The sequence below is a fragment of the Rhinatrema bivittatum genome, chromosome 5 (genome assembly GCF_901001135.1).
Source record: "Rhinatrema bivittatum chromosome 5, aRhiBiv1.1, whole genome shotgun sequence".
NCBI lineage: Eukaryota > Metazoa > Chordata > Amphibia > Gymnophiona > Rhinatrematidae > Rhinatrema > Rhinatrema bivittatum.
In genome coordinates, this window is record NC_042619.1 from 345095758 (window position 1) to 345122224 (window position 26467).

The 26467-nt window shown below is 42.3% G+C and overlaps 1 protein-coding gene across 5 annotated transcripts in view; it reads left to right on the forward strand.

Annotated features, from left to right (window-relative positions):
• The window catches only part of CLYBL (citrate lyase beta like), a 392684-nt gene that overhangs the window by 243336 nt on the left and 122881 nt on the right, over nt 1–26467 (forward strand). For 3 of the 5 annotated variants that reach the window (XR_003857135.1, XR_003857134.1, XM_029604501.1), the window contains exons 3-6: nt 1032–1220; nt 4530–4631; nt 18515–18608; nt 24940–25107. Coding sequence is in view for 1 of the 5 variants with exons in the window: in XM_029604501.1 (XP_029460361.1) it covers nt 1032–1220; nt 4530–4631; nt 18515–18608; nt 24940–25107 (553 nt within the window). In the remaining 4 variants the exon portion in view is untranslated. The remainder of the gene's footprint in view (nt 1–1031; nt 1221–4529; nt 4632–18514; nt 18609–24939; nt 25108–26467) is intronic. The other 2 variants (XR_003857137.1, XR_003857136.1) reach the window with 2 other exon arrangements.

Here is a 26467-nt window from a genome sequence, read left to right on the forward strand (position 1 = left end):
AGATTTAGGAGTTACATGCATGCTTTTGCATTTTAAAAAAAATGTGTGTGTTGATTTATTTTTATAAAAATTGCGAATAGAAGCTACGTAACATAAGAACATGAAATTTTCCATACTGGGTCAGACCAAAGATCCATCAGGCTTAGTATCCTGTTTCCAGCAGTAGCCAGTCCAGGTCACAAAGGTCAATAGATTCCATGCTGCTTATCCCAGGGATAAGCAGTGGATTTCCTCAAGTCCACCTTAATTATGGTTTATGGACTTTTCTTCTAGGAACTTGTCTAAACCTTTTTTAAACCCAGCTACACTAACAGCTTTCACTACATCCTCAGGCAAGATATTCCAGAGTTTAATTATGTGTTGAGTACAAAAATGTATTCTCTTCTTTGTCTGAAATGTATCACCTAGTAACTTACTCGTATATATGCTCATTTTTACGTACATACAGATACATTTTCAAAGGGGTTATGCATGTAATCATAGCAATTTTCAAAAGTCATTTAACCACATTAACTGAACTTAATGCGGGTAAAACGTATTGACAATTCAATGGCATATATTTTAGCATTTTCCAAAAAACCACGGGTAAAGTGCATTTACATAGGTAAAACCCAGTTTTAAGTGTGTAAATCCTTTTAAAAATCAGACCCATTGTGTTTTGAAAATTCGCACCCATGTGTGTACTTTTACCTGCATATTGAATAACTGCCAGTTCCCACGGTTAATGGAAATGGGTTTGAAATTTGCTTTCCTTCTGCATAGGTTTATGCATATAACTTCCTGGCTCTTCAGCCTGAACTCCCCCACAATAAACCTGTGCAATATCACTTACGCGGGATAATTAGCAGGTGCAAGGTTTCCCCTCACCCGGGAATGCTCTTTTTTTACATGCGTACATGTGCATCTGTATTTCCAACTTTTATAAAATTCAGAGTATACAAGTAAAGATTACCTACATGCTCATTTTTACATGCGCAAGATTTGAAAATTCACTTTTAATTTCCTAAAGTATTTTTGGTTTTGCATTGTAGGTGGATGCCAGACTGACTGTGGTAAAAACTCTAGAAGAAGTTCAGCTTGGGCAGACAGAAAGATGTGTTAGAATCAACGCAATTTCCAGTGATTTTGCAGAAGGTGACTTGGAGGTTATTTTACAATCAAAGGTCCTTCCTTCATGTCTAATGCTGCCAAAGGTTGAAAATGCAGAAGAAATAACATGGGTGAGTAGCTGCAGATTTGTCATCATTGCAGCTCTGATCAAGGGCCGTTTCACAGAGCCAAATCTTGAAGCATTAAATACAAAATAGTTATTAATGGCACGCATCTCCTCTGCTGACTGACATGTTGAAGACAGTAGTGAAACCTGAAATGTGCATATTTGGATAAAAATAAAAGGGAGAAACAGTGAAAACTGTAACTATATATTAAAGGACGATAGTAAGATCCATATGGTTATTTTTTTTTTTGCTTACAAAGAAACAAGTGTATTTTAAATGCCCTGATTTGATTGAATTCCTGTTGCCTGAGAGTCTCACATTTCTAACAGGTATGAGAAGGTGAAGGTCTATGCATCCTGCAAATGATGCGACACAAAAATGAGTTTGAAAGTAAATCTGAAGAAAGCACATTATCAGCATATGAAGCGGGATGGGTGGAAAGAAAGCAGAAAAGAAACAAGCCCACTCCATAGGGTGACTAGGGGAACAAACGGGATGCATTCAAGTCATGTGTTTTAATTAGAAGGGATATTTAATTACTGGGACAGGTGTGCTTGTGCTTTCCAGCCAATGAAAGTCTAGAAATGGTTGGCGTAGGTTCCTTTAGGAGCAGTGTCAGATAATTCCAGTTTGCTTGTGACTGTGTAATGACGAAGGAACCCTTTTGGTTAGAAATAGCGAATAAATCTGTGGAAGTCAGGTTACAGAACTTTAAACGTTGCCCTTCAGTGAGAAACGATTGTGCCTGGCCCTAGTCTGACTTGTAAAGAAAAGTGATTCATAGGCCTTGATACGCAGAGACTTGCGTTCAGAGCAGCAGAGCAGACATTTATCTGTGCGAGGTGGACATGCCAGATTCCCACTGGCAGCAGACGGTATTTTGGTTAAATGGTTGTGGTTTGACAGCCCTGTCGGCGAGGCATGTCCTACATTCGGACGCAGCGCTCGCTTGCCAGACCCGCGCCATTTGAATTTCATGTTGCCCTCTCTCCCCCTGCTCTCCTCCCACCACGCGCACCTCCCTCTCTTGCCGGAGCTGCCCTGCATCTCAAAGGTTATTTTATGAAAAGTCTGCACCAGCTCAGACGGCTCATCCCTTTCTCTCATTTCTTCACTCTATGACTGATTTATGTAGAATTTTTGTTAAACTTTTTTTTGTTATTATTGTTGTTATGATTATTTGCTAGTTCTGCAAGAGGGAGATCACCGAGCATTGGCTTTTCTTGCTTTTCATCCTTTCTATTTATGTTGAGCATAAAACCTGGAAGCCGATGCACAACTCGGAGATGGGCTTGCTTGTTTTCCTTTGTGTGAGAACCTCTTGCTCTCCTTTTGTCCCGAGTGTGGGTGCTTGTTTGACTGGCATGGCTTATTGGACTATAACAAGCGTAACCCGGCCTCCTTTGTTACGGAACAATTCTCCCACAAATCCTGAACAGTGTGCATTCTTCTGAATACACTATTGGGTGTGCACTGGCAGTGAAAGAATTGCTCCATCCCCTCCCAAATCTCTTTGTTTTCTTTCGGGGGGGAGTAGGGGAGAATTTCCTCCCTTTTTTTTCCCCCTCAGCTCACTGAAATGAACACTTTACTAGGGCCGGAAACATTTAATCATCTCTCTTTGAAAAAAATTAATTGAAACTTCTCCACTAGTTACCTTTTGTGTTGGCGCTGGTAGCAAATTTTCAGAAAGAGAAAGGGAGCATAAAATATTTGTACTTTTATTTGTTTTTATTAGTTGCTCTTGCACATTTTAGCATGGTGCCTCATGATTTTAATTTCAGAGCTGGAGCCTTCAAATGTTCGGTTTGATGCTAATCCCATTACGTTAATAGATTCCGAAGGGGAAAATGAGTCTTTATCTGCAGATATAGATCTCAATTTAAAATGTGCCGGGAGTTTCTACTTCCTGGGAGAAGGCCGTACGCTCTGCCCTATCACACTTTTCACCCTTTTTTTTTTTTGGTTTATCTGAATGCACGATATTATCTGGTGTACTTAGAGCTTTTTTAAATTTATCTATAAAGCAGTCATTTCTCCCTCCCCAGAGGGAACTGAGTGAGGACCGGTGTATGATGATAAAAAAAAAAAAGTATACATAAATCATTAAGGCTGGGATTTTCTTTGTTTGCAAAGTGACTGAAAATTGCTGGAGCACTTCCTTTTTTCTTGAAAAGATCCCGGGGATTAGATGTTTGTGTCTCTGTTTTTTTTTTAATGGGGGGGAAGTAGTTGTGGGAGAGGGAGGAGAATGGCTGGGGAAGTAACACCTCTAATCCAGCTTGGGGTAAATCGGCTGCCAGCCTTCAGAATGAGCTTCCTTTCCATTAGTCGGAATATTATGCTAAGCCTTCAGCATTAAAGGGGTTTTTTTTTTTTAATGTTGCCATGGCAGCCTCCTTCCTACAGGGTTGTGTGACCTGTGATGATTACAGTACAAAGCTTATAGGGTCCTGCAACCCCCTTTGAAGATGAAAACTCTTTCATGGTTTATATTTATGCAAATCTCTTAGATATGATTTACCCAGCTGAGATTGAATGGCGAGATGATTAAAATTCCCTTTTCCTTTCATACCCATCAATGGATGGACGTTCCTTACATTTAAAATGGATAAACATGCCATGGTTTTTTTGGTCTTTATTTACCTACCTACCTATCTTTATCTTACCTGCAGTATGGGAACATATTTTTTTGTCTACCACAAATTATTATATCTGGATAAATATAATCAGGTTTATAATCTGGTGCCCACCCCCCCTTTTGAATCTGTGCAGGAGCTTTTGTATGTTTCCAGATGATAGATTTTGGAATTTGGGCTGCCCCACTGGCTGCTTGGAGCTAGCTGTGAACTGGTCTCATGGAAAAAATTGGAGGCTTTGCTCTTCAAAGAATTAAACTTCCTTTTTTTTTTTTTTTTTTGAGGCCTTCCTAGGTAAGCCAAAAGTGTGAAGAAAGAGCCCACTGAATGAAAGGGTAACAGTGCGGCTGCGAATAATAACATCGCCGTGAGGGCCGCCTCACTCTTCCAAGCATGTACAGGCGGCACGGTGTCAGGTGTAGCCACACACTTCATGGCTTTCCGAGGCCTGAGGATTTGCATCTCACTGAGTCCATGTTCAAAAACCTTCAGTAAAGATTTGTGATTGTGAACCTGTGTTAGCTCAGCCAAGCCCTGCATGGCTCGATGACACACTTAGACATGAATGCACAGTTAAAGACACAGACAACATCTTTGTCAGTGAATTTTTTTTGGCGCATCACTTGGGCAGCTTGGATATCTTTATTCCTAAACTATGCTGTTATGGTTTCAGTTTGCAGAAAAATTTTCCTATCATTTGAAAGGCCGGACACTTGGAGAGCCAATTAATTTAATCACTTTTGTGGAGACGGCAACCGGATTACTTAATCTCAAAGTAAGAATATATGATTGGATAAATTGCTTTAAATAAAGGTTTCTGTAAAAAATGAAGTATTTAACTAATGCTTAGACTTATCTGAAATGTTTTTATGCAGGCAAAATACTTCATATAACTTTGAGGTTTATTCATGAAAGTGTGCTACCACATTAGTGTGTGAAAAGCATCTTATTTACTGCAGGACCCGTTATTTCTAACGGGGCCTATTCACATAGGGCCACATTTTAAAAGGATTACGCGCGTAAATCTGCTCTATGCGCGCCGGGACTATTTTAAAAAGGCCCGGCAGTGCGCATAAAGGCCCGGGACGCGTGTAAGTCCCGGGGCTTTACAAAAGGGGCAGTCCAGGGACAGGGCGGGGTCAGAGGCCTCCGACAGAGCGGCCACTGCCGCTGTGTTGGAGGATCAAGTGCTGGCAGGCTGCCAGCGCGCGCAAAAGGTAAAATAAAAATTTTGGGGGGGTTAGAGTTGGGCTAGGGGGAGGAAAGGTTAGAGGAAGGGGTAGGAAGGTCAGATTTAGGGGGAAGGGAAGTTCCCTTCCAGGCCGGAGGCAACGGGGGAAGGCAGTGCGGCTTGGCGCGCACAAGTTATAAAATCAGGTGCACATGTGCGCGCGCCGGGTGCACTCATTTTAAAATCTACCGTGTAAGTCCCGGGGCTTTACTAAAGGGGCGGGGCGGTCTGGGCTTGGGGGCGGAGCCAGAGGCCTCATACAGAGCGGCCATTGCCTCTGTGTCGGAGGATTGCGTGCCGGACGGCTGCCGGTGTGCGCAAATGGTAGGATAAATATTTGGAGGGGGGGGGGTTATAGGGCTGGGGGGGAGAAGGTTTAGGGGAAGGGGTGGGAAGGTTAAGTTGGGGGGAAGGGAACGGAGGAAGGCAGCGCAGCTCGGTGCACCCCCTTGCCCTCGCCGACCCCGGATTTTATTACATGCACTTGTCTGGGTAGCGCACATGTACGCCCACGCGCAATCTTTTAAAACCTACCCCTAATAACATAAGATATAGTGCTGGAGTGAGTAAGCCTGTGTGTTGTTGTTTTGTTTTTAATCCTTCACAGTATCCAAAATATTATTGTAAAATACTTGTTTAGGGTAACACTTCTATCGCACACATTCACAAAAGTATCGTTGACATTCTTTCATTTTCATATGTAGCAAAGAATTACAGATTCAAATGATCTTAACAATCATGCTGTAAAGCATCTTACAACTTGTTGAAAATCTTTTCTTTTTTCAACACTTCTGTAATAGTTGATATTACTGCAGTTTCCCATTCGTTTTTAAGTGTTTGAGGACATGACCTTTTCTTTCAGAGCAAATGTAAAACAGCAGAGACCAGGAAATGCCACAGGAATACATTTGCTGATACTGAACTTATTTTGTGTATTTGGCTTTGGAGTTTTTTAGAGGGCAGGTTTTTGCACACTGAACTTTACCTTCTTTTAAGGGAACCAGATGGCTTTCAGGATTTTTTGGAATGAAGCATTTAAGTTTGGAGGTATACAGCATCCTGTGACAGTAGTTTTCAGAAGAGTAGAAGTAGGATCACACAGCTCAACAATATAGATTCTTTCATGGGTTGCACTGGCAAATTCATATTGTAATTAAAAAAAAAAGGACACCAGCCACACCTTAATAAACATGGAATAATTTTAATCCATAGCTCACCATTACATCTATTTATTTATTTATTTATTTATTGAGTTTTATATACCGTCATTCGGTAGAGCCATCACAATGGTTTACAAAAGTATACATTTTTCTTAGCAGTTGTGTAACAGAAAAGCAATGTGAACGTTATACATTTTCTTAGCAGTTGTGCAACAGTAAAAACAATTTGAACAATATCAGAAATAAGCATATCAAGTCCAGAGAGCATTATTAGGTTGGATGAGGAGGGTATGCAGGTTCAGGGTGAAGAGAATGTATTAAGAGGTTTACAACTGAGAGTTCAGTTGAGAGTTGGGATGATCAGACGTCTGAAGGTCAATGTAGAATTTGCGGAAGTGTTTTTAGGTCTTTTTTGAATGTTTTTAGGTCGTGTTGTGTTCTCAGGAATTTAGGTAGGGTGTTCCAAAGTTTAGGTGAGGCAATCGAAAAGGCTCTTTCTCTTGTTGTTGCCAGATGCGCATCTTTGATAGGGGGAATGTTTAGGTAACCTGAGTTATTAGAGCGTAGGTTTCTTGGAGAATTTTGAGGGATTATGTTTAGGGTGTTAAGACCTTGATGATCATTGTTTAGGATTTTGTGGATTATGGTCATTGATTTGTAAGCAATACGTGCAGTAATAGGGAGCCAGTGAAGTGAGGTCAATATTGGTGTTATGTGTTCACTTCTTTTTGTTCCAGTTAGGACTCTGGCAGCTGAGTTCTGCAGTATTTGGAGTGGTTTGAGGGATGAAAAAGGTATTCCAATTAGTAAGGAGTTGCAATAGTCGAAGGTGGAGAAGATAAGATGTTGTAGTACAGTTCTGAAATCTTGGGGGATGAGAAATGGTTTCAGGTGTCTTAGGGTTAGGAGTCTGTGGTATCCTTCTTTAGTTTTATTTGCTATGTGGTTCTTGAAAGAAAGTTCTTTATCAATGATAACTCCGAGGTTCCTGGTGTGGGTGGTAGGGTGTATAGTTATCATTTGTTTGTCAAGTATTGTCAGGGGTGGCGGAGTTGGATTGGGTTTTTTATCCATGAGTATTATTTCAGTTTTGTCAAAGTTGATTATGAGTTTCAGGGAATTTAGGAGATGTTTGATTGAGATAAGTAGTTCTGAGGTTTTCTTGTAGGTGTCGTCAATCGAATTTTGTATGGGAATGAGGAGCTGAATGTTATCAGCATAGAGGAAGTGTGTAATTTCATATTCTTTTAGTAGTTGGCAGATGGGGAGAAGGTATATGTTGAAAAGGGTGGCTGATAAAGCTGATCCTTGGGGGACTCCGGTGTTGAGGTTGATTATTTTTGATAGGTTGTTGTTGATTAATACTTGGTATGTTCGATCAGATAAATAGGAAGAAAACCAATGTAAGGTATTGCCAGTTACACCAATTTGGGATAGTCGCTCCAATAGTATATTGTGGTTTACTGTGTTGAAGGTGGCTGAAAGGTCAAGAAGAATGAGCAACTGTTTTTCACCTTTGTCAAAGCCTCTTATAATAATGTCATTTAGGGAGATGAGGAGAGATTCCGTGTTTAGGTTTGTTCTGAAACCATATTGGGATGGAGATAGGATGCTGTTTGTCTCCAGGTAGTCATCTAGTTGAGTGTGTACGACTTTTTCAATGGTTTTGGCTATGAACGAAAGGTTTGATATGGGACGGTAGTTGGTAAGGATTTCCAGATCTAGGTTGTTCTTTTTAAGGATTGGTTTGATGACAGCAGATTTGAGGCATTTGGGGTAGTTGCCTTCGGTCAGTGATAAATTGACAATTTTGGTGATGGTTTTTGATATGGTAGGTTCAATTGATTTGGGGGTTGTTATTGGGATGTTGTCTAATGGATGGATGGCGGGGTTCATTTTATTTATTATAGATTGAATTTCAATGGTGGAGGCAGTGTCAAAGTTTGACCATGATAAGGTTATCTTGTTGTTAAGTTTGGTGTTCTGGTTGTTGTTGGTTATGTTGAATTGGATTAGATGAGATATTTTGTTGTTGAAGAAATCAGCAAAGTCATCGCTTCCATGTTTGGTGCATGAAGACTCTTGGGTGGTTTTGGTAAGTTTCTGAACTATTGTGAATAACATTCTGGGGTTATGATGAAATTTGGAGATTTTGTTGGAGAAGAATTCCTTTTTTGCATTGTTGATGATATTTTTATATTGAGCTAAGTTGTTCCGATAATTATTTAGTGTGGTAGTATTTTTGTTTTTTCTCCATTCTCTTTCTTTTTTTCGGAGTATGCGTTTGGCAGTTCTGATATTTTCGTTATACCATTGGTTGTTGTGTTTGGATTGTTGTTTAGTCTTTGTAATAATGGGATTGATGTTGTCTGCAACTTGTTTTGTGATGTTTAGCCATGATGAGGTAGCGTTCTCGGAGCTAGATAGATTGATGTTTAATTCGGATTGAAGAGTTTTTTGTAAAAGTTCTATGTTGAATGGTGGACGGTAGGATATTTTGTTTGGAGTAATTTGAGGAGGTTTAAGGTTGATGTTGGTATGTAAGTTAGCTTGGATTAGATGGTGGTCGGACCAGGGTATCTCTGTGGTGTGGGTAGAGAATGATTTCCAGAGTTCAGTGTTGACAAAAATGAGGTCAATTGTGTGGCCTGCTTTATGAGTTGGAGATTGGATTATTTGTTCTAGATATAGACTTGATAGTGCATCAATGATTGTTTGGCAGGTTTTTGAGTGAGTTGGTAAGTTGAAATGTATGTTGAAGTCACCAAGTATGATTATGGGTTTGTTGAGGGAGATGTTGTTCATAATATATTCAATTAGAGGTGAGCAGTTTTTATCGAGTGCTCCTGGAGGACAGTAAATAAGGCATATTTGCAGTTTTGGTGAGTCATATAAAGCAATTTCCAATGGTGGAGGAATGTTAGATGGGCGAAGTGTTAGTTGCAGGCTTTTTTAGATTTAAGCAATAAGCCACCTTTTTATTTTTTCTGGGGATTGAAGAGGTGTTGTAATCTTGGTTGGATAGTTGGTTTATTAGAATGGAATCCGTGTTTTTGAGCCAGGTTTCTGTAATTGCAATGAAATCTGGTTTGTGGTCACTGAGTAGGTCATTGAATAGAGGTATTTTTTTTTATTATAGAACGAGTATTGATGAGTATGAATGAGAGAAGCATATAGTTTGAGAGTTGGATATGTGTGTTGTTTTTGTAGTTTATTGGTTGATTTAGTTTGTGTGGAGGTTTCGAGGATGAATGTTTCTTAGAGGATGTAGGTTGATTATTTGGAAATGAGATCTTGTTGTTCATATCTTTTTTTGGATTGAAAGTTGATTGAGATAGCAATATGAGAGTATAGCTTGCTTTTGGAAGGCAGTTGTTAGTGATGCAGTTTGATCCTGATCAAATCTAATTTTCTCCACCTTGCATGTAAATTATTTCACATTTTTCCTCCCAGTTAGGATTCTTCTCTATTAAATGACTTTTCTCATCAAATAGAGAGCCTCCTAATCTTAATTTGAGTCCATGACTATTTGGGAAAGAAATCCTTTATATTGAAATGAACAATGGGATACTCTGGCTGCCAAACACCTCTGATATCAGTAAAACCTGAAAGAAAAAGAGCTGAATACATTACTTAAAGTTTGTAGCTCAAAAAGTGTGCAAGCTTTGTATAAGCCTATTTCTATAGACAGGCAACTCAGAGCTTAAGTCCTTGGTCTTCACTTATACTACATATTCAAGATAGTTCAAAATGCATGAGTTTTATGGCTTCATTTTCTTCAAGTCTATTACTTTGTAGACTGGAAATTTAGTAATTGATGATACTAGCATGGCATTTCAGTTCTGTATCTAGTAGAAATATTTTTTACAACTATGTGGAATGTGTCTATTTGTAAGGTAAGAGTATTTACTAAGCCATGTTACAGCTTATATGCTTATTCCATAATACATGTCTACTAATGCCAGTAATGGAGCATTAGGGTCCTAGCAAAGTCACATTAAAAATGATGTGATCAGCATTTTAAATATACACATACCATGGTAATGATATCAAAACTACATTAAATTTACCTTGTTTCTGTTGTCAAGGTAAATGTAATTATTACTACTACTTACCATTTTTACAAGCACTACTAGATATATGCAGTGCTGTACAAATACAGGTAACAGTCCCCGCTCCAGAGAAATTACACTTTGTTCAAGACAGACAAGTAGGACGTATGAGAGATTTAAGGAGTTATATTATGATGGAAACTGGTTAAAAACCAGGAGTATGATCAGGGGGAACCAGGGGCTAAGATTTAAAAGCAGCCTCAAAAGGTAGGTCTTTCGAGGTGTAGTTATTTAATTGCTAGCATGCTGACAGGTTTGCATGCTACCAGAGAAGTTGAGGGGGAGGCAGTATCCTGGGTCTCCTTACTATCTCTAACATAAGCCCCCACTCCAACAGTAAATCCTGCCCATGCAAAGACATCCAGAGAACTCCCCTTCCTGAGATCCAAAGCCCCCTAGAATCTAATTAACCCCCTGCACTCCCCCAAATTTACATTCAAGATTCCCCCACCTGCAAGTTCCACAAGAGTTCTTCCTCCCGCCAAATGCAGGTCAAACTCTTGAGAAGGCAACGTTTCCATTCACTGGAGATCCTGCTTCCTCCTCCTTCTGCTGCTTCCTTGCTTCCGCAGAGGGGGTGGGTAAACGGGAGGTATTGGGGGGATGATTTATTGGCAGTAGATTGAGCACTTCAGGGTAGGAGCTTAGGTTGTTGAAGTTAGAAGTGCCATTGGATGTTGGCGGGTTGTTGATTTGAGGGAATTTGGTAAACTCCAGGGGGGAGGGGCCAAAAGTTTCCATGTTAATTGTTGCCCCCCACATTTACTGTGATGTCCTGTAGCCAGTATCTCCAGGCTGTAAGAGAGTACACAGATCACAGCTGTGTTAAAAAGATAACATTCAGTTAAACATGACCATTTTAAATCAACTACAGTTTGCTTCTCATGAAGGCCTTACATTTTGCAAAACATTATGGTTTAATACACACACACATACACATTAAAATCTGCAGGTATCCCATTGATTTTAACATGACTTGCTTAATAAATCCCTTTAAAGTGAATTTTAAAAACCTGTTGTGCATCAGTTATGGGATGGCGAATAAGCTGGGCGCTTGTGTGCCAACTGTATTTGAAAAAGCACCCAGATATGTGCATAAATACCACTGTGCGCACAGATTAAAAGTTTCCAAAAAGGGGCAGGGGCGTTTTGGGGCCTGGCCAAGAGTTATGCGCATATTTACTTACTCACCCCGGCACGCGCCAGTCCCCTGCCACATAACTTTACTTCTGCTATGGATGATGTGTAAGTGATAAAATGAAAGGATCGAGCCACTTTTGAGGGATTTAAAGGGTCTGGAGTAACTGGGGGGAGTGTAGGCTATCAAACCAGGGGACTTGGAGGACCCAGTTGTTAACTGGGCGAACTGGTAGATGAACTGGTAAGCTGGGAGTGGTATGGGCACATGCCCTTTTTAAAATCCTCTGATTTATGTAGTAGGATTGACGAGCCCACATAAAACTAGGTGCAGGCTATTTTATATAACATGCGCAATTTATAAAACGGCTGCATCCCTGGGCGTGTGCCATCACACAGGCAGAAATATGCGCCTGCATGCCAATATGAAAGTTACCATCCCTGAGTAGAACTTTTCTCACCCAAACTAATTAAATATGTTTGAAGACACCACTCTAAAATGTCGTCTATTTAAAAATGCATTTTGTAGATCTGTACTGAGAACGTACACCTCTTCGGTGTTACACTTAATAAGTAGGAGGATAACTTTAAAACATGTGCTAGTCTGCCCACATACGCATGTATGGCTATCTTACTTAAGCGGATAAGTAGCGCTTGTAAAGACTTATCCACTTAAGTAGTGGCAAAGCTGCCATTTAGCCAGAGAAGTTGAAACTTATCCAGATAAGTGGAGCACATCTCCTATGCGCATGCATTTGTGCTCCTAATTTTAAACATTGATGGGTGGAGATTTCACGTGTGTATTTTCCTTAGCATTTGTTGACTTTTATACACACAAGTCAGTGAATTTTAAAGCATGCACGCATGAAGGAAATTGTTATTACTGGGATAAAATCGTCAACAAGGGAGCTGGACCCCTTGTTCTTTCTTGATAGAAAAAAAAGATTTCTGTTTGCAAAATTTTTATTACAGATACTTCATCATTGGCATCTGGAGTTGTACCAGTAAAGCTAAAAGGAACTCTCGTCAAATCAGTTTTGAAGGATATATATAAAAAGATTTTGATAAATTACAGAATTATTATCCAATTCAAATTTATATTTTTTAGCAAAGCTTTTAGAAAAATGTGTCTTGGAACAATTGGAAGATATTTTAGATGAGCATAATGTCCTAGATGATAGACAGTTTGGTTTCGTAAAAGCAGCAGAATGGAAACTTTGCTGGCGTCTGTTTGAGGTGAAATTCATTGTGATTTGAATTCTAGAAAGAGTGGTATCTTAGTCCAGTTAGATATCAAGGCAGCCTTTGATGTCATGTCTCACCAGAAGATAATTAAAGGACTGGCAGCTATTGGAATTGGTGGCACAATTTTACATTGTTTTTTTCTCTCTATCTTCCAAGTGATGTTATTGGTGAATTTCCTATTGTCTTATTTAATAGGTATTTACAGGATATAAAAACTTAGTTTGCACAGAATGACTTAGTAGTTAATTGTGCAGAGCCTACTGTACTATGGTTAGGCACCTATTCTGTTTTCTCCACAGTTGTCATCCTTAGTGACCAGGGGTGGCTTGGGGGATCGGGCATCCCCCCGGTGGGCCGGTCACTCTAGTCACGTGGTCTGCCGAGTGCGGCTGTGACAGAACCGCGCTCGGCAGACCACATGGTATCTCCTGGGCCGGCCGTCATCGGGAATCCGCCCCTGTTAGTGACAGATACTATTCAGTTAGTCTCTGAGTCCCAAAATCTTGAAGTGATTCTCGATTCCAAATTGCTACATGCTTCTCAAGTAAAAAGGGTGGCAAAGACCGCCTTTTTTAAAACTTAAAGGAAGAACATCATGTAAAGCCTTTACATGATGTTCTTCCTTTCAATGACTTTTGCCCAGTTGTGCAAGCCCTTGTATTTTCACATCTGGAGTGCTGTAATCCTTTATATGGAGTTTTTCCAAATATTTGTTATATGCCCTACAGCTTATCCAGAAAGTTGCTCACCCTATATGAAGGAATTACACTGCCACCAGTAGCGCAACAAATCAAGTTTAAATTGTTAAGTCTAACACTTAAAGCCAAACATCAAGATAGCTTTAGTTTAAAAGATATGGCAAAATCGTATCCGCCCATTCTGCATCTCAGAATTTATTAGCTATTTCTACTTTGCCATCTGCTATTTTGTCTCCCAGTAGAACATTGTGGAATGCATTACCTGTAGAAATACATACTACCTGAGATACAGAAAGAAAATAAAAAGATGGTTCTTTTCAGAAGCTTTTAATTAACTCTGTTTGTGTGTTTATGTTTACAGAAATGAGTATGGAATGTATTCTTGTGATATTGTTTTATTTATTATTATGTAGGTATTTTGTAATCCGCTTTGATTGATTGATTGAAAGGCAGAATATAAGTAAGTGAATAAATACCAGTTTTCCCAATGCGGCCACCAGTTTGCCCAGTCCATCTTTAGGTATGAGATACCCTCCTGGTTCTTCAGCCTGAATTCCCCCCAATTTACCCACAACCTCTCACCCAGTTAGTATTTGTCAATAAATACTTTTATTCTTAGTTATATTCACCTGGACATGGCGATTTTATAACATTCGCGCGTATATACACACACACGCGTGTTATAAAATTGGCTATACATGCGTATGTGTGCACACAATTTTATACTGACGCATGCAAATGCCAACCCATGCACGTAAGTGGGGGGAATTTTAGTAGCCATGTGCACTGATGCAATAGTCCTTTTTCCCATTATGCTCCCAGCTTGCCCCAGTAAAGGAGAGGACTTCATCTAGCTAGCTTGCCTCCTGTTCACCCTTAAAACCCCGCTGACCAGCGCATGTTTTTTGTTAGATGACTTACACATTGTCCATAGCAGAAGTAAAGTTTCACAGCAGGGCACCTGGGAGCATGCTTGTGCACGTATGTACTTACGCGCTGGATTCCTGCTACAGACCCGGCCTGCCCGTGCCCCGCCCATGCCCACACCCCACACCTTTTTGGCGAGAAGATGTCTGTGCGCGCAATGGGAGATGCATGCGCGGCTGCGGGCCTTTTAAAATTCTCACGCTGCACGGGGGTCTGAGACGCGTGTATCTCCTGGTTTTTGGCGTGCGCGTGGCTTTTAAAATTGACCGGACAGGTTGTAAAATACCAGCTCATGTAAATGGTCCAAGGGGGCATGTCCTGCCCAGAACGTCCTTGGACACCCCTTTTTTTACATGCACTATATATGGATGTGTGTGCAAACCCTTTATAAAATACATGTACACGTGTACGTAGCCCTTTCTGCGCTAATATCTGTTTTAAAATTCACCTTTAAGTGTCAAACTCTTGGTTAGAATTATTTATGAAACTTGGGGCTCATTTACTAAGAATTTTTACCACTGGCACAGAATGGGAGAAAAGACGGAGTAAATCAGGCCCTTTCTTCCCCAGAAGTGGGTTTTCTAGTCTGTAAAACTCCTGAGCTTTACTCAATATATACGTAGAGATATGTGGCATGTTCTTACGCTGCTGTGGGATTTTTTTGTTTTGTCCCATGGAAAGCTCCTCTTGTGCATGATTTTTTGCACGCCTCCACATTTCACAGGTTAGTGGCCCTAATGGTTTCAGTCTAAAGTGGAATAGAATAAAGTGATAATTTCTCTCAGCCTCTCTAGTAAGCCAATTCCATAGTGAAACTACAGTAAGTCCATATTTTTAAAGTTTGATTAAATGCTTTATCATTTTGATGGGGATTATTGATGTTTAACACATTTATATAATATGGTCCTTATTTTCAAAAATACTTTATTCTTATTCTCTATCTCTGGTAAAACTCTTGAAACAGTCATCAACAAGGCATCATCAATGGGAATTAGGTACAGAGGTGCATTTGTTTACAAAGAATACATTTTTTGTTTTCAGTTCATTCCAAATGAAACAAACCAAAAATAAACTTGCCAAAAATATTGATAATTTTCAGATATTTTTGGTTTGTTAAGTAAAAAAACAAAAGAGCTGGATCTAGGACCACCCTATGATATCACTGCCTCAGCTCATTGAGCCCCTGAACTCCTACCCTTGCCAATAACCTGGGGTCAGGATTTCCCCGGGGCTCACCGGGTCCTCCACTCCCCGTCCTCCCCAGCTTCCATTTATCCCTTCTATTGGGGTCTTCAAGGGGCAGAAGTGTTCCCCAGTCACGCCTGCCCTACCGGTTTCCCTTTAAGCAAGGCGCTGGCGGGCCCTGGGGCAAGTGCCGTTTTGCTGTCTGGCAGTACGAGCCCTACGCCTGTTTTCCTGCAGAGCAGACATTGTTGCTGGCCTAAGGGTCACCCAGCGAGGAAGGAGTGACTGGAAATTGTTCCTTCCCCTTTCTCTGCTGAAGACCCTCATCGAAGGGGTAAGTGGGGGACAGGGAGGATTGGGGCAGGAGGAGCCTTCCCCAGCTGTGAGATATTGACAGGGGTAGGAAGAGCAGAGGTGTCTGGCACATGGCCTGGGAAAGCCCCATTTTTATTCTAATTTTGGTTTGTTTTAATTTCATGTTGATTATAGAAAGGCAAAAGAACCAAACTGAAATAAAGATTAAACAAACTAAAATCTAAATTTAAAAAAATTCCCCAAATGCAAAAACAAACTGAAGCAAAACAAAAACGTCCCCTCTGTAAATCCCTAGAATTAGGTGAAGAATAGGCTTTAACAATTAGAAGTCTGATTGAAGAATAATTTCTGACCTCCTATTCATTATTGAATTTTTTGATAGAGGACCAACAGATCTCATCTCTGGGAAGCTGTTAATAGTTTGCTAGACAGTAAGTTAGAGAGATTTGATTTCTCACCCTATCCTTTTTGCTTCTAATTGCCAAATGTGTAAAATATGTTTGCAAATGCAATACAAATAAAATCATTAACAAACCAACCTGGTCATTCATCAAAATGCATTCAGGCACGAATGCACGTTAAACAGGTCTAACGCGTGCAATGCACTTTAGTCTGTAAATATTATATTTAGTATGCAAGTGGGAGGAGTTTGGGAGTAGTTAATGGAAATGAGGGTCTGCTAGTGCAGAATGCAGTAGAGTAACGCAGAGTAAGACGGGATTTAAATTCCGAAATAACGACACATTTGCATTGTCCTTGCATTACTGGTTTGACCTCCTCTACGTCTGACTCCGCTCCTGTCTGATTCCTGGTTTGACCTTTGCCTTGCTTGAACATTCTCTGATTGACTCCTGGTTCGGCCCGGGTCTGTGTTACCACTTCTCCTTGCTTGCCGCCTGCACTGACTACTGCCTGCTATTTCTGCTGAATCTACTCTGGACTTGGCCTCTCAAGCTTCGGCTTGCTCTTATTCGGGCGCCACCCGTCTTGCTCCAGGTTCTCCCGGGTGCCTGGGTCTTCGGGACTTTGCCCTGTCTGGCTCGGGGCGGATTTCCGATGATGACCGGCCCGGGGATTCGCCGCTCAGGCCGGCCCAGGAGATACCACGTGGTCTGCCGAGCACGGCTGTCACGGCCGCGCTCGGCAGACCACGTGACTAGAGTGACCGGCCCACCGGGGGATGCCCGATCCCCTGCCCCTGGCTGGATTCCCTCATCGTGTCTAGGAAGACCTTGGACGGAGGCCCACCTAAGAGCAGCCAGCCCCGGTGCCCAAGGGCTCAACCTGCGGGGAACGAGGGCTGGTATTGGCGAAGCTCCGGCCGGCCTCCGTCAATCAGTCAGCTCTGCCTGCCGACGGTGGGGACTTCAACTCCACCTCAAGGGTCCCCTTCCTGCGCAACAGGGGGCATGTGCTGGTTAAATTATCCTTGCGTGTTAATAAATATCAAGCAGTAAGAGATGATTTTTTTATTCCTCTCCGTTTACAGCCTTTTTAAGTACTAGACCAGTTGGGAAATTACTGCTTGTTTCTTCTGTGATGTCTTTTTCTTGTCCTGCATAGACATGAACTTGCGTAAGGAACGTGTAAGGGGTCTCAGCGCCTCAGTCCTTCTTTCAGGTTTAAACGTTTCCTACATTGTCTGGATCCATACAACACTCCAACCCCTGTTTGATTGTGGACTGGTTGTAGCAACAAGTTATTGTAGTAAGATTATGTATTGTTTTATTTCTCTATTTTTTCTTGATGCTGTTTTCCATGCATGGAATTTAATAAATAGTTGAATGATAAATGAACTAAAATTCATCCACATTCAGACCATCTACTTCTCCCTCTGTCATCTTCCCTCACCCCCAATCCTAACCCCTTTCCTTCCAGCACACTTCATTTTGAGGGCAGTTTTCAGATGCCATTTACCCAGATACATGGGCTGAGTGGAAAGCACGCACCCGATCCCCAGGTGAAAGCATGTGTGGGCATCAGCAGTGCACAGACGCTTACCCATGGAAAACGTGGGTGGGATTAGGCTGGGGCAGGAATGGGAAAAGTACCCACAGAAAAAAAGAGGCAAATCTCTACGAGTGCGTTTTTCATAGGAAGTCTTTAAAGGGAAGGTAGAGTTGTGCTCATGGGTAAAAGTGCCTGCAGATTATTTGAAAATTCCCCCCTAAGGAGATAATTTTAAGACTGGCCACATAAGTGCAAAGTCTGCAGGTACTTTTAACATACACGCTGTACATTAATTTTCAAAGTAAAGGTTCACTTTGCAGGAAGACTAACCACACCCCTGCTAATATGTGCAGGTCAGTTTTACAAGAAAAATTATACACGTACTTTGGAAAATTCTAAAATATGCATATAAATGCAAATTCCAGCCCCTGGGATGCTTAGAAGCCCCATGTATGTGCTGCATATAAAGGGAGACAATTTCCCTGTGTAAAGTACTGATTGGGTTTGAAAATGACCCTCTCTCTATGTGCTGAAATTAGCTAAGGTTTTATGTTAATAACTTGAATCCATATCTTTTCTGGTTCAATAGGCTGATCAATTTTAAAATGCAACTATTTCAAAGCATAATAAATAATATTTGAATTATTTTACCACCTCTCAGACTTGAGTTACAGTCCCCTTTGTGTTCTGCTTTGAAGGGAGTTTGTGAAGAAACCTTGAAGCGTTGTCCCCCTGTTGGTCTTCGTCTGGATGGAGTCGTCTTTGGAGCAGAGGATTTCCGGGCCAGCATAGGTTCTGAACGTTTATGTTTCTTTTTCTGTTACTTTTCCTGGCAGTATAGCTGTTTATTTGAACTCTCTATCTATTGAAAGTGCAATAACCAAACTAGCACTATTGTACTTGAATCTCTATCAGTTCAATATTGAAAAGAAAATGGCTATGTAAATTAGGCAGATAAACCAGCTATGCTGCTGAGTATCTCCATATTTGGTGCTGTTTAGCCGAATACATTATATCCAGCTGAACCTGCTCTATGGCAGGTCTAACATCTGGTGAACTTAACTGAATAAATCAAATGTTGGCACTTATCAAGCTAACAGGGTCATTTATCACATCATGGCATTTTCACATGCGAAAAACACCTTAACACGTGTGAAAAGCACCAAAGCGCATGATGCGATGCAAATTTTTAAAAGGGGAGGGATTGGGGAGGAGTCGGGGCGGGAATTCCGGAAAAGTGGGCTGGCTTCGCGAATCATAACGCATGATATCGCACAGTTTTAATGCCAAAAATAACTACACCTTTTTCAAATGCATTAAGCTGTGTGGTGTGATGTAATGTGATATGCCCATAATGCAAATTGTGATTCTTTTCCAAATTCAGTTTTGGGCATTTTTAGGCTGGGGAGGGGATTGGGGGAAGGGCCTGAGATCTGGGGTGGGTGGGGGGGGGGATTGAGGAAAGGGCCTGAAATGTGGGGGGAGAGGAGAGAGAACCTCTGGGGGTTACACCATAGTAAGCAGCTATTTATGTTACTATAGGAGGCCCACCTATAACTCGAGGTGAGGTTTAGGTAGTAGTGTAGGGCTTAGGGGCCACTTTTACATGCAGAGTGAGACGTATGAACAGAACAGTGCACTCTGTGAAGATTTGATGTCCTTCGGAGTGAGGAAACTCACACAACGATGAGATTTGTACAATGTTCTCTCAACCTAGCTTGATGTTACCCAGGGTAGAGAGCCCATCAAGCTAGGTAGAACATTGTACAAAGAGTGCACTGTTCTGTTCATACGTCTCACTCTGCATGTAAAAGTGGCCCCTAATCCCTACACTACTACCTAAACCTCACCTCGAGTTACTAGGTGGGCCTCCTATAGTAGCATAAATAGCTAACTACTACAAGGGCCTTGTAGATAGTCTCTCTCGCTCTCTCTCTCTTTTTCTCGCTCTGGTAAAATGAACAGTTTGCGGTAATACCTATGCGAAGCGCTGATAACACACATTCCGATAAATAGGCTATTACCATAAAACACACCCCTTTTCCTATCACGTGCAGTTTGATATATCTAATCCTCATCCAGCTTAGTGACTCATCTGGCTAAATGGTGACCGCTGAAGATAGCCAGATATTCATTGGCCAACACTTAGCCAGATACGTTGCTACTCACAATGCTGATGCAAGTGAATTTGGAACTGCTGCATGGTCCTGCCATGTGGTGGGGCCAGCAGCTCCCTCATTTCAGTCATGGTCTTCAGGCTGCTGATCCCTCTAGGCCACCGCCCTGTGCAAGTGCACGGCTTGCACAGTGGGTTGCTCTGGCCCTGTGGATAAGGTATGCAGGTGAGCCTTCCGGTCCTCTTCTGCTGCAAGGGGTGTGGGGCCTCTGGATGCTGCAGTTATAGAGCCTGAAGCCTGGATTCACTTGCAGTGACCTCTGGAGTCCTCTTCCAGGAGATGCTGGGTAAGTAATGCAGATGAGCCTTCCGGTCCTCTTCTGCTGCAAGGGGTGTGGGTCCTCTGGATGCTGCAGTTATAGAGCCTGAAGCCTGGATTCACTTGCAGTGACCTCTGGAGTCCTCTTCCAGGAGATGCTGGGTAAGTAATGCAGATGAGCCTTCCGGTCCTCTTCTGCTGCAAGGGGTGTGGGGCCTCTGGATGCTGCAGTTATAGAGCCTGAAGCCTGGATTCACTTGCAGTGACCTCTGGAGTCCTCTTCCAGGAGATGCTGGGTAAGTAATGCAGATGAGCCTTCCGGTCCTCTTCTGCTACAAGGGGTGTGGGGCCTCTGGATGCTGCAGTTATAGAGCCTGAAGCCTGGATTCACTTGCAGTGACCTCTGGAGTCCTCTTCCAGGAGATGCTGGGTAAGTAATGCAGATGAGCCTTCCGGTCCTCTTCTGCTGCAAGGGGTGTGGGGCCTCTGGATGCTGCAGTTATAGAGCCTGAAGCCTGGATTCACTTGCAGTGACCTCTGGAGTCCTCTTCCAGGAGATGCTGGGTAAGTAATGCAGATGAGCCTTCCGGTCCTCTTCTGCTGCAAGGGGAGTGGGGCCTCTGGATGCTGCAGTTATAGAGCCTGAAGCCTGGATTCACTTGCAGTGACCTCTGGAGTCCTCTTCCAGGAGATGCTGGGTAAGTAATGCAGGTGAGCCTTCCGGTCCTCTTCTGCTGCAAGGGGTGTGGGGCCTCTGGATGCTGCAGTTATAGAGCCTGAAGCCTGGATTCACTTGCAGTGACCTCTGGAGTCCTCTTCCAGAAGATGCTGGGTAAGTAATGCAGATGAGCCTTCCGGTCCTCTTCTGCTGCAAGGGGTGTGAGGCCTCTGGATGCTGCAGTTATAGAGCCTGAAGCCTGGATTCACTTGCAGTGACCTCTGGAGTCCTCTTCCAGGAGATGCTGGGTAAGTAATGCAGATGAGCCTTCCGGTCCTCTTCTGCTGCAAGGGGTGTGGGGCCTCTGGATACTACAGTTATAGAGCCTGAAGCCTGGATTCATTTGCAGTGACCTCTGGAGTCCTCTTCCAGGAGATGCTGGGTAAGTAATGCAGGTGAGCCTTCCGGTCCTCTTGGCCCACTATTCCAAAGCTAAACAGCCTTACTCTACATGCTAACCTTTAATCTTAGGCTCCTAAGTAGCAGCAATATGATCTGTTTTATCCTTACATAACATGGTTTAATTACTAAATGCAACAAATATAAAAAGCTACAATATATTCTCCTGTGCTAGTTTCAAATGTGTTCATGTTGCACATATATCCAAGGTTTTATGTGTGCACATACAAAAGGAATCTGCTGCATGCATACAGAAGGTAAAGAGAGAGGTAAAGACCAAAAATGTATTTATCGGGGTGCAACCTTTCCAGAATGGTGAGTGTCAATTTACTTTGATCTGTTTGGTGTGCTGTGTATGTTCTGTATTGCATACTACAAAGTCTGAGGAATCATTTAAAGCCCCCTTTACAGTTTTATTCTGAGCATGCCATGGGGAAGGTAGTTCTAATTAGTGCATCTAGGTGGGGGGCATGTACATGCATAAGTTGGAGCTGCTCAGGTTACACCCATAATTTAAAATTTTAATTTAAAATGTATAAATGGCACAGTTTATTATATAATACACAAAGTCTTCCCATAGCATGCATGTATGTGTACAATTACATACAGTATGTGCATACATTTTATGCATATGAAAGTTGTGCACATGCTTTATATGGGTATGATTTTGGTTCCAGGGACATTGTAAAAATGGCATGGTGTACCTGCAAGCTAAATGTTAGTGTCAGGATGTACAGCTCCTGGGGGTCAGAAGGAAGCTAATGAGAATGGTATACCTTCTGCCATCACTACACGTGGTCCTCCAATACCTGAGAGGCAAGAGCCTTCAAGGTGTGACGTGGAGCTGATTTCTACTGTTTGTGGCAATTTCACGTTATGAGTTTTAGGATTTTAAGGACGTGGAGTATACATAGGTGGGTTTTCTAGGGCCATAAGTCTTAAGGCTCTCACAGTAAGGCGCAGGGGTTCTTATCCCCAGCCTATGGCTGATGTTTTGTGTCACAAGTCTAACACCAGTCGCAGTCAGTAAGTAAGGCCCCTATGCAGAAGACTGAATTCTAATATTTCCTGCTTTACCATGTGAGCGTCTCCTCTTTTTAACTCAAAACAAAACCTGGAGCTGGACTTCTGTGGCAACTCTCGTAATGTCCTGCATCTGTTTCCCAAAACCCTTGCACCATTCTAGCCCTTAGTAATGACTCCAAACCAAGCCACTTTCAGTTCCCCAAATTCTGTTTATTCAGTAAACACTCAAGCACAGCCAGGAACAATTTGAAACTGGTAGGTAGCAAGGCTTAAGACATCTTAACCTTTTCATTTCCAAGCAGATTCAAGCATAAGAAGAAAAGTACAATTGCTAATCGTAGTAATCCTGGGCTGGTTTGCACAGACTGAAAGGATTCCCTGCCACTGATTCCAAGTGACTGACTAAGGTTTAATTTATATAGACTGCAGTACAAGCTACAGACAATTAATGACAGGGCATATTTGAAAGTTAAATGCTTGGGGTTTTCTAAACACCACAGTTTCCCTAAAAGCATATAGGAGCAGAGCTGATCAAGCAAGGCTCCAAAAGTATTCAACTTTCACTACATGGCCTGAGAATTTGCAAAGTTAGGGCTTCAAAGCACAGATTAACCCGTTAACACACATGCAAACTGCTCCAGCACCGGTTAAGGTAACTTCAGCCTAATATGTCCAGATGTCTATAGCTCAGCCTTTCTGCTGGCTCTAATGTTGAGGTTCTCTCTCTCTCTCTCTTAAACTAGGGTCTAGCCAATAACCTTAAACTTAAAGTTCAGCAAAAGCTGCTGTCCTTGGACCTGGCTAAGGCTGTTACACCCAGGAACTGACGCTCTCACCTCCACGTCTGGTCCACTTACCCCTGCCTCAAAGGGAGGCAAAAACGCAGCCAGCGACTCCTACCTTGGGCCGCCCCAATCAGGGAGCGATTTCCCGCCGCGAATCGTTTTCGTACGGAAAATGGCGCCGGCAGGAGATCGACTGCAGGAGGTCGTTCAGCGAGGGTTCCGGCGCCTCGATCTCGATCTCCTGCCGGCGCCATTTTCCGTACGAAAACGATTCGCGGCGGGAAATCGCTCCCTGACCCCCGCTGGACCTCCAGGAACTTTTGGCCAGCTTGGGGGGGGCCTCCTGACCCCCACAAGACTTGCCAAAAGTCCAGCGGGGGTCCGGAAGGACCTCCTGCCGTCCAATCGTGTTCGTCTATGGCCGCCGCCATTTTTCGGCGCCATTTTGGAAAATGGCGCCGGCTGAAGACAACAAGATTCAGTAGCAGGAGCCCGTTCCGGACCGCTGCCGTTCCGGACCGCCGCTGGACCCGCAGGTTATTTAAGTCATTTGGGGGGGGGTTCGGGAGGGTGGGGGATTTAATTTAAAGGGTCGGGGGTGGGTTTTAGGGGGTTTTAATGTGCCGGTTTTGCGATTTTACGTTTTTTTGATTTTTCACGATTTTTCACGATATTTTACCCCCCAAAACGGCAACAATACGATTCCCTCCCCCTCCCAGCCGAAATCGATCGTTAAGACGATCGAGGACACGATTCACATCCCTAACTCTGATGTGGCCGGTTGCTGCCGACGACTCCCTACACAGCGCGTTGCCCTTAGGCACTCACGTCTCTCTTCGGTATTTAAAGGGGCCACAGCGGAAAATCCCTACTGAAGATGTCTGAAGCTGAGGCCTATAAAAGGCCTCTCCCAACACTGATCCAGTGCCTTGGCAACAGGTCTCCTGTTGCCTAAGTAGTGTAATTTGCATACAGATGTGCCATAACATCATTGGCTCATGTAAATACATGCATCATATTATTGGCTGTTACAGCGTTTTTACTATATGTCTTTCCTGGCCTTTTGCTGAGTATGTGCCAGCGGGCAGTGTATTCAGGCAGGGAGGAGAGAGGTCACAAGCTGGACATGAGGCAGTTGAGATGTGTTAACCTATCTGCCTAAGTGTTGTGACAGCCACATAAGAGGGCCAAGAGCAGTTTCGGGGGCTGCTAAAGCTTGCACTAGATATGTCTACGTGCAGACCGGTTTCCTGTCTTTGCAGGCTAGTGACAGTGGGGGAGTGGGGGTTGTTTACAGGCTGCGCTCAGCGTAGGCCCGAGAAAAGGGAAGTTAGATGTGTTGATAGAGTTAACCCCTGATGTTCTCTGTCAGCTATCAGGAGCAAAGCTCATAATTCCCCACATCTCACCTTTTCTGTTTTTATTTAAGCAACATAAAGAATATCTCTGTATCCATGCTTTAGACCTTTACTTAGGGAATAGCCACTGCTATTAATTGCATCAGTAGCATGGGATCTTCTTAGTGTTTGGATAATTGCCAGGTTCTTGTGGCCTGGATTGGCCTCTGTTGGAGACAGGATGCTGGGCTTGACCCAGCATGGCAATTTCTTATGTTCTTTCAAATTATTATCATAAGTTGTTTTTTTTTCTTTTAAATAGTGGTGACACCGTCAACAAATATATTCTTTCTTTATGAAACCTGTGTTTAAATTCAGGATTTGTAAACACAACTAATTCATTTATCATGTGTTTTTTCTTAGGTGCAACAAGTAGCAAAGGAACAGGTGAGCTTCTGTATGCCAGGCAAAAAATTATCGTCATAGCAAAAGCTTTTGGTCTACAAGCCATAGACCTTGTTTACATTGACTACCAAGATGAAGATGGACTTCAGAAGCAGTCAAGAGAGGGGGCCCAAATGGGTTTCACTGGTATGATTCATTTCCTGGTACTAATGTCTCATTGTGAAATTCTTTTACTGATTGTCTTAAAGTAAAAGCAAGGCAAGAAGCATTTGCGATAATTCCAGATGAAATTTCAACTAGAGTTTTGAGTAAGATTTCAGTTCCCATAGTTGTGCAGTGAAACCATTTGATATGTATTAACTCTTTTGCATATCGCTTGTGGCGCTAGTATCAAGGCAGCTTTGCTTTTCAAAACATAAATAAATAAATAAATAAATGTTAAGGTGAATTTTAAAAGCCCTGCTTGTGCCAGAACTGGGAGATATGCGCACAAGTTGGGCTCGTACGCATCGAGCGGATTTTATAAGCCGCTGGGATACACGCGTACACGCCGCTGCGTACACAAAGAAAAGGTTTCCAAAAGGGGGCAGGGAATGAGCATGGTACGGGCAGGCCAAGGGGATTCCGGGGTTTTAGCATGAAATTTACACTGCCGCGTGACTTTACTTCTGCTGTGGATGACGCATAAGTAAAAAAACAAAAAAAAAACTAGACAGATAAGTGGGGTTTTAAGATTGTGGCTAACAGGGTGGAAGGGAGGTTATTAAATTAGGGGGGGTTTGAAAGTCGTATCCCTTACCCAGGTGAACTGGGGATGAACTCGGGAAAACTATCAGTGGCGACTCGCATCCCTTTTAAAATTTCCCCACTTACGAGGTAAAAGGGGGGATTTGCACGCACGTAAGCACATCCACTTAAAATTGAGCGCACATAGACGCGCAGCAAGGCTATTTTATAACGTGCATGTATGCAGATATGTATAAAATGACCGCATCCATGGGTGCGGGCTGATGAATGTACGCACATGGGTGCTTGCACGCCCATCTCTATAAGTACAGTAACTCACTCCAAACTAATTCCCTACTTGTTGCCTTTGGCTTTGTGCGTTTCTACATACCCCAGTCCTGTGGCAAATTAATTTAATGTACAACTTTTCAGGTGATACTGCTTGCTTTAACTTTCAGGTTTTTTCTCAATGCCTGTAGGCACTTTGAAATGAAATTTATTTGGCTAATGAACTATAGAAAAAAATGACCTCAGGGTTCAGTAATGTGTCATATTTTGCTTCGACCTGCAATGTCAAATGAGAGTAATCAAACATGTCTCAGTTATAACTAAATATATTCCAGTCTTTAATGTTGTTGCTTCTTTCCATATATATTTACCAAAATTACAAATATACAAAATATAGTACCTTATAATCACTTATCAATATAAAGCATGATCAGCCCTGTTAGGATGCCCCAGACTACTAAAAACCTTCATCCCATTCATACAAAAAACATTCTACCTCCCATTCATACTCATGCTCACCCATATCCCTAAA